Raw genomic sequence first — 15,366 nt, forward strand, 5'->3', positions numbered from 1 at the left:
TTAATTTACATCTAGTTTGTAAAGTTATCAAATTCGGAAAGTATTTGATCTGAAAAATATTACATACTTTGATTACACTAGATATGCTAGCTATTATATGATAAATATATGTATCAAATAAATAATTGTGTACATTTCTTACATAAATCTTCAAGTAATTGTGTATGCATTCAAATTAAAACTTAATATGACTATAGGAAAATAGCACTAAGAATTCAAAGTGCAAATTCAAGAAATGGAAATATTTAGTTTTTGTAGTGCAATGGCAAACAAAGTCCACAGTACGGGTGCTTGTCTGCTATTATCGTGCAAACAGAATGCTCGCACATCAAACATCCATCACAACCCTTCCATTCCAAGCATTTTAATTGTGGACGCAAACACAGTTTGGAGTCGCAGTTAACTGTGTTCCTGGCAGCTAGCAGTGTCTTCATCACATACTCCCGATAGTATGGAACGTGGTGCTGGCGCATGACCGTCAGGCAAACATCTTTCACAAGGCATTCAGCATTCTGTCAATAAAAATGATAGATATACATGTTGACAACTTATTAGTTCCCTTACCGAACCAACCGGAGGGGACTACAGGTTTCATCTCCATCCTTCTGTCTGTCCCACATATAGTTTTCTGGATGTTTTTTTTATCACAATGTCTTGATATATTGAGCTGAAATTTTGTTATAGCTTATTCTCTCATCCTCAGGTATATAGGACAGCGCTATCCCATGAAAGAAAGACATGTAAGAAATGTCTATCCTACATGGGATATCACGCGCAACATGATGTCGTTGGTAATATATGACGTCATATTAATGTGAGATGGTGACGTGAGGTCATAAGAGAAACCTTCATTTTGAAAGATATCTTGTTAATTTGTAGTGTTAATTTTATTCAACACATGAAACAAACATGGCAAATATGATAGTGTAGTTTTATTTATGATAAAATTGTCAAATAAAAAAGCTACTTGTTCAGCCATCTGTTCGTGTAAAATAATGGTTTATTTACCGAATTAATGATTATAAGACTCCGTCATATGTGGTCAAGTGGGATAGAAAAAGTACACCCTTGGTGGTGAAAATTTCGACCATGGGATTCTGCAAGCCTCGTCCCAGGTCGAAATTTCCACCACCTCGGATGTACGTTTTCTATCCCACATAACCACATATGATGGAGTTTTATAATAATTCATTTTCATTTCAACTTATTTAGTGCTTATATCCAATTAAGGTTCAAGCATTTTGTGCATAGCTTTATCATGTACTGTTACATATCAAGTTTGACTTTCATGGTGATTTTCCCATTTGACAGAGTTATGGCCCTTGAACTTAGAAGATAAGAAAATATTTTGGGCCCAGTAGTGGACATGTATTGCTTGCTTCATATTGTGGCTGTGGGGTTTTTATGATTAATAATGACTACATTACTACTAAGAAGCAAACCTTTTTACATCGGAGTATAATTTTAATTTAATTTTATGATAGTTGAAGAATGGTTGGGTTGGAGCAAATAGTTCTTAAGCTTATTTTTAATTCTTAATGTTAACATATATTCAGAAGTTACAATTATAATGACATCAATAATGTAGACAATTAATGTGAAATCACAAAATGTGTTACAAATTATCACTACTTATTGCTTATACATGTAAATGAATACACAACAATAATGCATTAAATTTTGTTGCCTAGGAAAAAAAAATCCGGTGATGTTGAAATTACTGACCATGCATGTGAATATACCGCAGCTGTTCCCATCCAACTGCTGGCTGCAGAGATATTGCACACTGTTCCACTCAAAAAGACCCCCAGGGACATGTTTCTCATGCTCTGATATGTATTCTCTGCAATTAAAGTTGGTACTTGTCAGTGTTCTAGCCAGAATTTTGACAGGGCAGGGAACTAGTTTAATTGTAGGACATGCATAATACAAACAGTTCATACTTACATAACTGGAGGCACAGATCATAATTTTCATTCATGTTACTTTTTACAGACAATTTAACCTTTCAAAAAGGTTTCAGAAACAAAATGTATTATTCATGATTGACAGAAAAGTACTGTATATAAGATTATGGTATTAAGGCACTAAATATAAAAATAATTAGGCCATAATTAATAATTGCAGAAGGTTGGATCACAATAACTTTCACACTTAATGATGACCCTAAGGATATATTATCAAAAGTTGATAAATCGGACCAATGAAAACACAGCACACATTTTGAGAGGTAAACAAGTTATGATTTTATCTCTTGCGCTGCTCGACAGTGATAATCAGGGGCAGGCTTATGGTTACATTCAGTAATTACAAAATATTTGTAAATGTATTGCAAAATTTACTTATAAGAATACTGTTAGTTACTCACATCCAGTAGTTGTAAAATCGCATGGCTCGTTCCGGTGATTTTAACGAGTCGAGACAAGCGACTGTACATTTTTTTTTGGCTCAATTGCCATCAGGAACCAGTGTGCAGCAGTACATACTGGCAGCAAAATTAGATCGTATGTTGCGAACCTCACCTGGAAACATTATGCATGCAGTCATTTTCATGTAATCATTTAAAACATCATTGAATATTTTACACATTTGAAATTCTCATACAAGTGATGACAAGAAATATACAAGGAGTTCATTTCCAAAATGCAATATATGCCAGTAATGGTGTACTGAACAACTCGGCAATACGGCAACAGTTATCATCAAACTGTAATTTATGCTCATTAAACAGGATCCTAAAACTATGCTTCATGCAGCAAAACCACAATTTTCTCAAAAACTATAGTCCGTCGATCCTATCCTCCCCAAAAAAAATTTGGGTAAATAATTTCAGTTGAAAAAAGTAAAAGTGTTTTTAGAACTAACTAAAAAAATACTATTTTGTTTGCAATTTAGAAAACAATCAGCTCAGAAAGAAATAACTTGTAGTAAATTATATTTCTTCTCTCCTTAACCGAACCTCAAACAATGGCATATTTCCCTAAAGATAGTAGTCTGGTCCTAACATCCCAACAGCAAATAGGATGGCTAAAAATATCCCAATGAGTCCTCAACTTCCTGTTCCGGTCACTCCCTTCTTTCTCCTTTGGGGAATATGCCATTGTTTGAGGTCAGGTTAAATATTCATAAAAGAGAAAACACTCCAGAGTATGTAAAAATGCGTTCCGTGGGAAGGACTATAGATGTTCAAAAAATTAAAGATATTCTTATAAGCATTGACCATCATATCAGGACTATTCTGATAAAACATTTTTCCCCTGTGGATGCAATGATTGCAAAATCATATGATCGCACTTTCATGATATTATAATTGTGCAATATTTATACATACCAATTTATAGATCCATTGACGTATGCCTTTACTCCCCTTCTCCCATTTGTCTGCCAAGAAGGATGACAAAACTAGAACCCTCTTTTTCCTGTCCCAGTTGACTGATCTCTGGAGCTTAGCCAGGAAACTGTTGACGATCTGTTTGAAGAAATCCACATCAGTTGTTTGCAACTATCAGTATTTTTTGTGATTATATTCAAATGAACCAAATAAAACATTTGAGCTTAAGAAAAATTGTTACAGAAAACTAGAATTATAATTTTTAAAAAAAGGATTCTGAAAGTGCTCCAGTACTCCATCTGTTCCAGACGTTTTTGCAATGCCACAAGATACATAATTGAAACTTAATGTATAGCTTTTTCACATAGAGTTACAGATCAAGTTTGACTTCACGGGGATTTATTCATTGTTTGACCCTTAGGAGATATGAAAATTAGTTGGACCAGTAGAGGACAAATCAAATTATATTGACAATAATGCAAACCTTATCTTGTAGCCAGGCATCACCCTCTAGACACTCGAGATCTGCTGGTGTAAAGCTGTTGTTCCCAAATGAACATGTTTGATCCTTTGGGTCGAGTAGTTGATGTAACCGGCTCTTCCAGGTGACTTGGGACAGGTTGAAAGCTCTGCAAGAGGCTGTCCACATGCTGGTTTGTTCGCATTAGGGCCGTTAAGCAGCAGCTCAACCAACCTACATCATCTATGCCCTGGGTGACAATACTTGCACTGGCAGCAGCGAAGTTTGCGAAAGTGTCCAAGAGAGGGTCACTCTCATATTCTAACATAAAATGGTTCACAATACAGTGCCCACTTGATGCCGCTTCACCGATGTTCTTGGGAAACTTGATGCTAAAATCTTCCATGAAACCAAGCAATTTATCAATAGTTCCATTGTTAAGACTCTTGTGGAAAAAATCTTTGGCTGGCAGGTCCTGGTGTACTGGCCTATCAGTTGGGCATTTCTGGGTTGAAGGAGGCTTCTCAGCGGAACTGTAAAGAATAGTTTCTATTTGTTTATCATTTATGTTTTTGAGAAACTAGCTTTAAATAAGTCGGTTTCGTTACAGTAGGCCTAAATAAATATGCTACTGACCGTTGAAGCGTATTGGCAGGCGAATGTGCTGGAAATTGTACAAGGATGAGGATCTAGACTATGGCAAGTGTCTTCTTTTTTTTTTTAGTTTGGGTCATGCTCCACCGAAAAATACATTGAAAAAAAATCTGTTTGGTGCAGCAGACCTCGACGTGAAAAAAAATGCGGGGAGTAATTAACTAGTTTTACGTAGACTTTGTTATTATGAATAAATTCAACATATAAAACATGTCGAAATTATAAAATGCAGGCAAACATGTCCTAGTGGAGTTTTAATGTATATGCACTCATAATAAGTATCCATTCATTCTGACAACTCCACAGTGTATCAATTAAGAAACTGTGACTGTGAAATTGCATGCAATTGGTAATCGAAGCTTCACCGTGGTAGATTAATCTACTAGGACAATACTCTGCATGGAGTAGTTATTAAATGAAAAGAGAAGACAAACTTGTGAGAGAATGAATTCCAAACTGTTAAATGAGTGCTTTTCAATTACATTTCATTATTTCTAAAAAGCCGACATGTGGAAAGGTGATTTAAAAAAACCCTATAAAGCACAATTAGCAGTACAGATCGTTAGAAAAAGAAAATACAGATTGTAAAAGTTGCACCTGTATTAAAGGCATACTGTCACATATTTAAAGACCTCATTTCTCTAAAAATTGATAATAAATGATAATTACATTAATGTTTGGAAACCAAATCTAGCTATCGCATCACCATAACTGAACCATGATGGAGTAAAATCCATGTTAACCCTCTTGGCAATATTAGCTTTTGAATTATGGACCATTGTCATAATTCAATTATTTTTACAAAATATCATTAGTAAATGGAGTATGGTGGTTACATAGATGGTTGAATAAAGTACATTTAGGGACAAATCAAATTTAAATTTGTTTAGGTAATACTTTGTTAGGCCATTTAATAGGTCAGTGGTCTGTGACAGTATGCCTTTAAGAATCACTTCTTTTTGCGTATTTTATTTTTTGGATTATAAATTCAAGTCATGTTAAAAACTTCACCCTCTCTAACAGTTTGAGAGAGAAGTGATTTCGCTCTATGATTTTGACCTCGCGTGAGACCTGCAAAATCTGCTTTTCACTGCTGGCATTATGTGCAGCTATAAACCAAATGCAATCAACAAAAACATTACCACTCAGTAATGTAATGAGAATGTGAAGGTTAATTAAGACAAACCTGCTCAGTCTTTTCTTATATGGCTTTAACTGGCACATGTTGATCCTGCTTTTCAGATGTTTCCCATCCTTAGAAAGGGTCACTGTGCCCTTTGGGTGAATAGCTTCAACAGTATTTGGCCCCAACCAGTCTGTTTCTAGGCGGCTACTCTTACGTCCTAGCTTGACCATATTTCTTCTTAACACGTCACTTCCAACCTCAAACTCAAAAGATTTTACTCCCTTGCTCTTCTTAGTATCATACTCCTTTTTCTGCTTATTTTGTGCCATCTGGATCATGGCTTTCACCTACAACACAGACAATACATAAAATTACAATAAACACTTCAACCATTACTCCGATTAATACTACATATACAAATACATTTATTCTTTGAGCAACCAAAAATATAATACAAACTTGTTAAGCAAGGATACATGATGAAACATTTCAACAACAATTTTACACTGAAAGATGTCCAGTGTTTTGAAAACAAAAAACATTTCAATAGCAATTTTATGCTGAAAGATGCCCATTGTGCTGAAAACCTAAAAGTCATTCATTAGTTTGTTATTATGCAGGGCTATAAAAAATTATGTCATTCCCATTCCAAAAAAATCTCGTCATAATATTCATACCTCATTTGAATAGAGTAAATTAATAAAAGTTTACACAATCAAATGTACCCCATCATTATTTATATTGGTAACTTGGTATTAGGACCTCACCAATGTGAGTATGCCTGTATCGGTTGTCACTATGTTTATTTAAAAATGTGATGTGCTGGATCACGCGGTTACACTAGAAGTAGCTCGGTTACACTAGAAGAAGCTCGGTTACACTAGAAGTACCTCGGTTACACTAGAACTTGGAATGAATTAATGAATTTTTAACGCCAACCCAGCACAAAAATAAACATTGGTTATTGTGTATCAGAAAAGGTAAGAATTACCTCTGTGTCCAGATCTTTTGCATCCTCCACTAGCTGGTCAATCCTGTCTTCGGTGATGCTGCAAACACTGGGTATATCGTCTGCACCATACACACTACTGACAAAGGAGTTTGGTTTCCTCCGGAATAGGACCTGACAACAACATGCAAATAATGAAACATTAGGGGCCTATCATTGTAATATAAATACACATGTATTATAATTTCCTGTGTAGAGCCCACTATACAAGATATCCCAATATGAGATATAATTCTGTTAGCTAGCCGAAAGACAAATGGCCATGTCACCACAAAATGCTGTTCACACACTGGTTTTCTTTAGGTGTTTTAAAACATATAGTCCCCCAAAAATATGCGGACATTATGGTAGTGTTATTATTGGCATTATAATTATCATTAAACAAATTATCAATATCATTATTAGTTTTTGAAGACAGTACGTGAAAAATGTATCAACACTTGCATGGTACGCCATCAACTTGATGGACTTCTGTGTTGACGTGTTAATGGAGTAAACAATTCCTTTGACATGTTCATCCCAGTCTGTTTGCTCACTGAAAAAGAGTGCATAAAATTAAACATCAGAATGCCAGGAATATTAAATACATTGGGTTGGTGCCAACACAAAAAGAACTTTATGAACATAATAAAAATACATTTTTCCCGAGGGCCCCAGGTGCTAACGCACGCACATACACACGTTTTGCATTTCCCCGATACAAACATTGATGAACATCAATAAATTACAATAAATTACCTATTGCAGTACTTTATCAGTGCTCTTTTTAACGACTGGTTTGTACGCTCATCCTGACCATTGCACTGTGGGTGATATGCACTCGTGATGGCATGTTTTGTGTTGAATTTGTCAAAGATGAATGTGTTCAGCTGAAATAAAGTTATAATTCATGGTATAAATAGGTTTTTGAAGTGATTGGAAAGACATTTCAGGGCTTTTGATTCCATCAAAGTCGAAGCGATAAATACTGTGCCCCCCAAAAACATATGCCCAAAATTATCATACCCAAATTGACTACAAACATGCTGACCTCAAAATATTTCACCTCAAAACCACTGAAATGTTAAATTTAATTAGATAAAAATGCATTTCTAAATATTGACAACTCTTCAGTAGCTGTTAATCATAGTATTGAACTAAAATTACCTTCCTGCAGTCAAAAAAGACAACAGTCCCCGTTGTGCCCAAATTAGTGAGATCTAAAGCCATGCATTTTTCTCGTATCATCACCCAGTTTGGAACATGATTATTATATTCATAATAATAATATTTATAAAATCAACATTAAACATACATGCAATCTGATTAAAATTAGCTCTACTGGTCTACTGTTGACATTTCATCTATAAATAGTAATTTAACTATCGACCAATTACACTTCACCTTTTATAGCATTATTCAAGAGCATACAAATTCTAAAAATATCGGGCGAGACTATTTATGCAATAGCCGAACTTGTTGGTCTATTTCGACATTGAAAAAACAGGGGTAAAAGTGCAGTAATAAACTCTGGACTGTATACTTGTATAAACAGATTTTATGGCTATACCATCACGGTTTTGGTTTTTTCGTCCAGAAATGAATTTTATATAAAATGTTATACTGAAATTAGTTTCCGGCATACTTCGTAATTCACCCAAACAATTTAGTATACTAGTACCCTCGGCATAAACCTGAATGTTTTCAAATTCTTTTCAAATCACTGGCATGATTTTGCAAGTAAGGTTTTGATTGATCGAATGAAAGGTCAACTGGACATAAGCTCCAACGGGCTGCTGTTAGATCCACATGTAATAGTGAAGCTAATTTTAATTAGATTGACATACATGCACATGCAAGTTAATGTGTTAATATCTGTTACCTCATTCACAAATTCACGGCCTTGGTCACTGAGAAACCTCTTTGGTGGGCCATACAAATATATGAAATCCAACAAAACTTGGCACACTGCTGCAGAACTCTTGCAAGTAATTGGCTTTGCATATACACATTTGGAAAACAGGCAAGTCATGGTGCAGATGTACCTGTGAAGTGAATAAACAGTTAATATCTTATAACATTAATTGATTTTTGTCTGGATCAACACAATAACAATGTGACTATATGGAATCCTTATGAACAAAATAAGTAAATCTATATCTTTTTTAAAATCCAAAGAAATGTGTGGGACAGAGAAACATAATTAAAATTTGTGGTCACATATATGGTTTTATTGAAAAACCAGTATTAAATTAAGAATAAATGAAATACATGACACACAAATAGAAAATGCTGGCCCAAGAAAATATTTTTGTATTTTTATTTTCTGAATCAGGGTTGAAAACAATGGTAGCCCATGGGTATCTGAAATGTGGTAGCCCAAAATTGAAAGATGAACAGATTCATATCAGGATTGAAAATTAGTAGGCTAATGGCGACTACAAATCCTACAAAGATAGTCCGTTAAGCAACAATCGATTTTAGGGACTGGCGAATATGGTACTAGTTAAAAAAGAATGTAACAAAACACACTACGGATCTGGCAGCAGAAGACCTAGAACATGTTCTTTATTTTGACAGTGCTAAAATAATGAATAAAGATAAAATTCATATAAAAAAATATTAATTAATTAAGTTTTAAACCCATACCATCTCAAATAACATTTATTGGGAAAAAAAGTTCAGTGTAAATAAAAACAAAAATATTTCTATCTATAACAGGTCATTTATTGTCGATTTTTGGACCGGCTGTTTGAATACCGTAACAGGTCATCATAATACTGACACATTTTTATGGTTTTTATTCCAGGGATTTTCATAACTAATATATAAGACTGGAAAATCACCTGGGTATCATTTTGATTAGTAATTTAGTATAGTACCTTGTAAATAATTAAATCTACTGCTTCTTATTCCACGTATGTTCAACAATGCTATTGCTGCTTTAGTCTTAATACAATATCTTTACATGCATAAAATTTATTTCTCATGCTATCATCATCTACAAAATTTGTCTGGCACACCTTAACTCAAAATTATACTGAATTTCAAAACACAGCTGTGGTAATCGTCAAACCGAACACTATTTAATTATTAATTGAATATTGTGAAAAAGTTATACAAAGCTAATTGTTGGTTATATTAATTTATACTTGGTCGGTTGACAAAATGATTTTGGGGTGATTTTCTTTAAAAACGTTTAGGGTTGCACAATTTTTCTACTGACTGTTAGGTAATTGGAACCACAACTATTATTTTGTTTGACTACTAGAGTTGGTGGTATCACAAAAAGTAAAACAATTATGATTTAAGACACCTACTTGTTACCACCTTCTGTTTTCTGAAAGGGGCCGATCAGGTCTATCCCTATTAAATCCCAAGGAGAATCGGTCTCGATTGGATGCAGAATTTGTGCTATTGTCTTTAGCCTCTCCTGGCGCTGACACTGGTCACATTCGTTGATCTGAAGGGTGAAACATTGTGAAACAGATTAATCACCATAGATGTACAGGCTCCCATTTATTATTAACGAAAATGCGAGAATCTGGATAACAGCATGTATTCATATTTGCATTAGTACCAAACAATTATATTGGGTTCAAAACACAACACTACACATTTTTGAATGGATTAAAACTTATGATTATCTCCAACTCTAAATTCAGCAAATGATTTTAGTGCATAATACATGTAAGATCCAAAATTCATTTTCTATACAATCATCTGGCAACATGATTTTCTAATAATACTTTTAGGGAACATAGCCAAATTAGCCAACTGCTAAAAACAATTATGAAGTGGCTACAACATTTAGATGTTAAATAATAATTTTGTTTTTTAATTGGCCACTGTTTAATCATTTTCAAGGAATATTCTGGGGTGAGCCATGGATTCTGTACATTAATGTTCATAGAAAATATAGTATAGATGGAAAAAGTTAATAAGTAATAAGATTCCTGTAACTTGTCGAGTGTTTTGTTCCTGCCCCAATATCCACCAGTTCCTGGTTCATCATTGCAGTGCTGCAGGGCAGATACACGTTCTTGTTTGGAATGCCATACCAGCTGGTGTTTTCCCTTTGCTTCATAGTAAAGTTTGTCATCTGGAGAGAAAAAAAAAGTTAATTATAATTTAATTAATGTTATTAAAAGATGGGGACATTATATCATGGCTCTGAAAACACCCCATGACAAATGGCCTTGAATAGGTTAAATACATCAGACTATATACTGAGCTATGTCATGTCACATAGGTCACATTTTGCTGTTTCTTTTTACTATTAACACTATGTTATATTCATAATTAGTATTATAAAACAGGGTATAAATCATGGTCCTACTAACAGCACGATAAATGGCCTGCTGGGGTGGAAATATTACATCAAGATGTAAGTACAAGTAGATTTAGTAAACAAGTATTCCACAGAATTAAATATCTCTCGTATTCAGTGTTACTGATACTTGCATCTATAATTTTTGTTTAATTCAATTAAAAATGATTAATTTAAAAACACCTTTGCCGATCACACTTTTCCGGTCTGATTCGATTTTTAAAAAATATAATAATAATAATAATAATAAAAGTTCCTACCTACAGTATGTTATAAACTTATTACATGGGTATATCGTTTCATAAAGCAGGGGGCCATATGTCATGATCATGCAAAGTATGTTATAAACTTATTACATGGGTATATCGTTTTATAAAGCAGATGGCCATATGTCATGATCATGCAAAGTATGTTATAAACTTATTACATGGGTATATCGTTTTATAAAGCAGGGAGCCATATGTCATGATCATGCAAAGTATGTTATAAACTTATTACATGGGTATATCGTTTTATAAAGCAGGGTGCCATATGTCATGATCATGCAAAGTATGTTATAAACTTATTACATGGGTATATCGTTTTATAAAGCAGATGGCCATATGTCATGATCATGCAAAGTATGTTATAAACTTATTACATGGGTATATCGTTTTATAAAGCAGGGGGCCATATGTCATGATCATGCAAAGTATGTTATAAACTTATTACATGGTATATCGTTTTATAAAGCAGGGGGCCATATGTCATGATCATGCAAAGTATGTTATAAACTTATTACATGGGTATATCGTTTTATAAAGCACGGGGCCATATGTCATGATCATGCAAAGTATGTTATAAACTTATTACATGGGTATATCGTTTTATAAAGCAGGGGGCCATATGTCATGATCATGCAAAGTATGTTATAAACTTATTACATGGGTATATCGTTTTATAAAGCAGGGGGCCATATGTCATGATCATGCAAAGTATGTTATAAACTTATTACATGGGTATATCGTTTTATAAAGCAGGGGGCCATATGTCATGATCATGCAAAGTATGTTATAAACTTATTACATGGGTATATCGTTTTATAAAGCAGGGGGCCATATGTCATGATCATGCAAAATATGTTATAAACTTATTACATGGGTATATCGTTTTATAAAGCAGATGGCCATGTCATGATCATGCAAAGCGCCATGACAAATGGCCTGCATGGATGAAATATATCTACATATAGGTACAAGTATATTTAAGTTATTTTATTATCATAAGGCCTTAAAAATATGTTTCTCCAGTTTCCTGACCTACCCTAATTTTATGTAACGACCATGAAATTTTATGAAGCAAAAATTAAAAAATAATAATTAAATTTAAAAATTTAAATCATGGTTCCTGACTTTTTGCAATCAGCAAACTAGATTCAGAACACCTCGGCCGATCACGCTTTTTCAATTTGTTTCAATTAAAAAACAACAAAAAAACCGTTTCTATCTACCTAATCAAATCTTACAAAAAAGTAATTATCATGATTATCATCATCATCATTATTATTATTATTATTATTATATTATTATTATATTATTATTATTATTATTATTATTATTATAATTATAATATCAGTATCGTGTGTATATAGGTCATACATGTTATACGAGCAAAAATACAAATGGCCTGCAGGGTAAAATATGGTATCAGAACATTTCTCATTCCCTGGATATTCCCCCCAGTCAATCTCCGCTGAACATTTTATCTGTGATACATTTTCCCAATTATTTTGTACCTTAGTCGGTCCTGTTGCAATCCAGTTAAAAACATCAACAATTTAAAAAAAACTAAATATGCATAAAGCTTGGAACAAACAATGAACATAATAAACAAGTAAGTAGATAATGAAACAGAAATGTATAGTTGAGTAGAATGAATAAAAATATTTTTTAACAAAATACAAGGACACAAGTTGTTTTTAATGACATATATGCTATTTTAGTGTTTTCCCTAGCTTGTTTTAGCATGGTGCGGCACCATGCCTCAAAAGTCTAGTGCCATCTTGCCTTAATCAGCACCATGCTGTCCTGAGATTAAAGAAGCCTTTTTCAGTAATTAATTCTAAAATTGCCTTTATAAAACACCAAAAAAATGTATTATTAATTAATAAAATATGCCTTTTGTATCTTTTGCCATTCATTTATTAAAGCAAGGATATAAATTACATTAATGTTTATTTCGATTAATTTTTATCTATTTTCAATGAAATACAAGTGCCCCGAAAATGGTGAAAATGCCCCAAAAGTGTTTGGTCTATCATGCCTTGACAAATTTCTAGGGAAATCACTATATTTATTTATAAATATTAAAAAAGCAGAATGAATAGAAATAGTTTTCACAAACTGACTTAAATAAATTATTTTTTAATTCTCAAACAACTGAAGAACAAATTTATCAATCAGTACAAAATAAGATAGCAGAATTAATTAAAAACAGAATTAAAACGTAGATTTTATCAATTAATATTCAAGCTGCAAATAAAACCATTTATTGTTCAGAACATAAAAGTTTATTTCTACGTCCACATGGGTTCTATGCATTTGGCGACTTGTATTGGTTTAATTCTGTTGAAAGAGTTAGTTGTATATGGGAGAGGGAAATTACAGGGAAAAGGTATAGCTGGGAGTGGGAGAGAGGTGGAGATGGCCTAGAATCAAATATTATATCAGGATACTGATATCCTACAAGCAGATCTAACAAATTATATTTAGGAATCGTAGCTGATAGACAAATATGATTTAAGGAATAATCAAAAACATACCTTTAATGGAATATTATTTTAACAGCCTTTCGGATTCCATTTTGCCGACCGACAGTTACATCTGGGTGATGTTTTCCTTCCTTCAAATAATTAAAAATATACAGTGACCGATTGTCTGCATTGGAATGTGGCGGTGGAGTTTCTATCTGGATATCCTGTAGTGACATAATTGAGAATATTGTTTTATATAGCACGTGTGTGACAGAATACTTGCATAAAAATATATAAAGGAATGGGAATAGGAACTCTATTTACGTGTCCCTATCCAAAAATGTTCAGGCACGCCTACCACGGATTCGGCCTCTGACTTCGCCAGTGGACGGTTCCGTGGCAGGAAGGGGTGGGGTGGGGGGGATAGGGGAAGGGGAGCAGTTGAGATTATGGGGGAAGTTAAAAGATTTTGTTGGTAAGACCAAGTGTTCTAAAAATAAAATAAAATTATTATAACGAAAAAAAGAAGAAAAAGTTAGTTTTAGAATGCACCAGAAAATGAAAAAATAGAAACCTTAATATTAAATAAGATGCGGGTTATGTATTTTACAAATTAATTTAGTTGGTGCCATTTTCAGTCGGGCTTGCCAAAAAGAGAGATAATTTTACAGATATATTTACCAAACTATAAACATATAATATGTTATTTACTAATTAAGAGCCCTGGAGGCTAAGGATTCGCAAGGAGGGGGGGGGGGGGGGGGGGGCATCGCGCCCAATCCGGTTAGGCCCAATCCGGTTAGCTGTCAAACAAGCGGATAGGCCCCGGTTAGCTGGTCCGGATTTCCATGGGATGGAAGTGCCGGGGAAGGGAGGCCTCCTAACGGGTAATCTACCGGTCGAAACCACCTACGCCCTACCGCACCCAAAAGCACCCTACCACGGCGCCCCCCCCCCATCCCGACCACCCCCAAGTTATCCATACAGCAAGTAAGGGCTTTTATTTAGTATGATGATGATATAGGGAAGGAATGGTGGGAATGATGGGGAAAGGATGAATAATGATGGTGTACAGCCCGCCAGTCGCCGTCCAGAGTGTTGGTGAAAACGCATTGTGTAGATGTTGTTGGTTGATGGTTGTTGATAAGTCCGGAGGTGTCCACTAGGAGTTCCTCAAGCATTCGCGAGCATAACATCCGAAAGGATGCGTCACCTATACGGATATCTAATTTAAAAAAAGTACGGATTCAACTCCATTTCCACCATTTAAGAAAATCCTGTTCGAAGCCGCAGCTATTGAAAATTACCCTGAGCACATCCATATTTACACGGATGACTCTAAAAATCAAGATAACGATAGGGTTGGCTTCGTAGTAGTTGAAGAAAAACTATCTAGACATTCTAAACTAGTTAAATACTCCAGGCTGTCAGGGATCACAGAACTCATGTCAAAAGCAAGGAAACACTACATTAATAAATGGCAGGAAAGCTGAGACCAAACACCTAATACATGGTACTACAATATCAAACCAATAGTCAACCCTGTAAGACCTAAACACTCAAACACTCATGTGGATAAAACTATCACAAAACTGCGTAAGGTAAATCAATGCAACTAAACAGCTGTTCATTCCTAACTGCCAATAAAAGTACCGACTGTGTGTGTGGCATTCCAGAAGATATGAAACACTATCTCCTGGACTGCACGCTACACCACAGTCAAAGAAAACTAATGCTAGAATCACT

The 15,366-nt window shown here is 34.4% G+C and overlaps 1 protein-coding gene across 1 annotated transcript; it reads right to left on the reverse strand.

Moving 5' to 3' along the window:
* Positions 1-245: 245 nt before the first annotated feature.
* LOC121388416 (sentrin-specific protease 1-like) lies at positions 246-4,197 on the reverse strand. The gene is made up of 5 exons (XM_041519725.1): positions 4,030-4,197; positions 3,332-3,469; positions 2,431-2,522; positions 1,726-1,843; positions 246-512 (listed from the first exon to the last, which is right to left on the reverse strand). Exons 1-5 carry the CDS (start codon positions 4,195-4,197, stop codon positions 246-248), a joined length of 783 nt encoding a protein of 260 aa, XP_041375659.1.
* Between the last annotated feature and the right edge of the window lie 11,169 nt (positions 4,198-15,366).

Source organism: Gigantopelta aegis, chromosome 14, assembly GCF_016097555.1.
Source record: "Gigantopelta aegis isolate Gae_Host chromosome 14, Gae_host_genome, whole genome shotgun sequence".
Classification (NCBI taxonomy): Eukaryota; Metazoa; Mollusca; class Gastropoda; order Neomphalida; family Peltospiridae; genus Gigantopelta; species Gigantopelta aegis.

Coding starts and splice junctions, on each gene's coding strand:
- LOC121388416 (XM_041519725.1), bottom strand. CDS start 4,197: ATGGAAGATTTTAGCATCAAGTTTCCCAAGAACATCGGTGAAGCGGCA. Junction 1,844..2,430: donor GAGCCAAAAAAAAATGTACA/GTCGCTTGTCTC, acceptor CTTTAATTGCAG/AGAATACATATCAGAGCATG. Junction 513..1,725: donor GCGGTATATTCACATGCATG/GTCAGTAATTTC, acceptor TTTTATTGACAG/AATGCTGAATGCCTTGTGAA.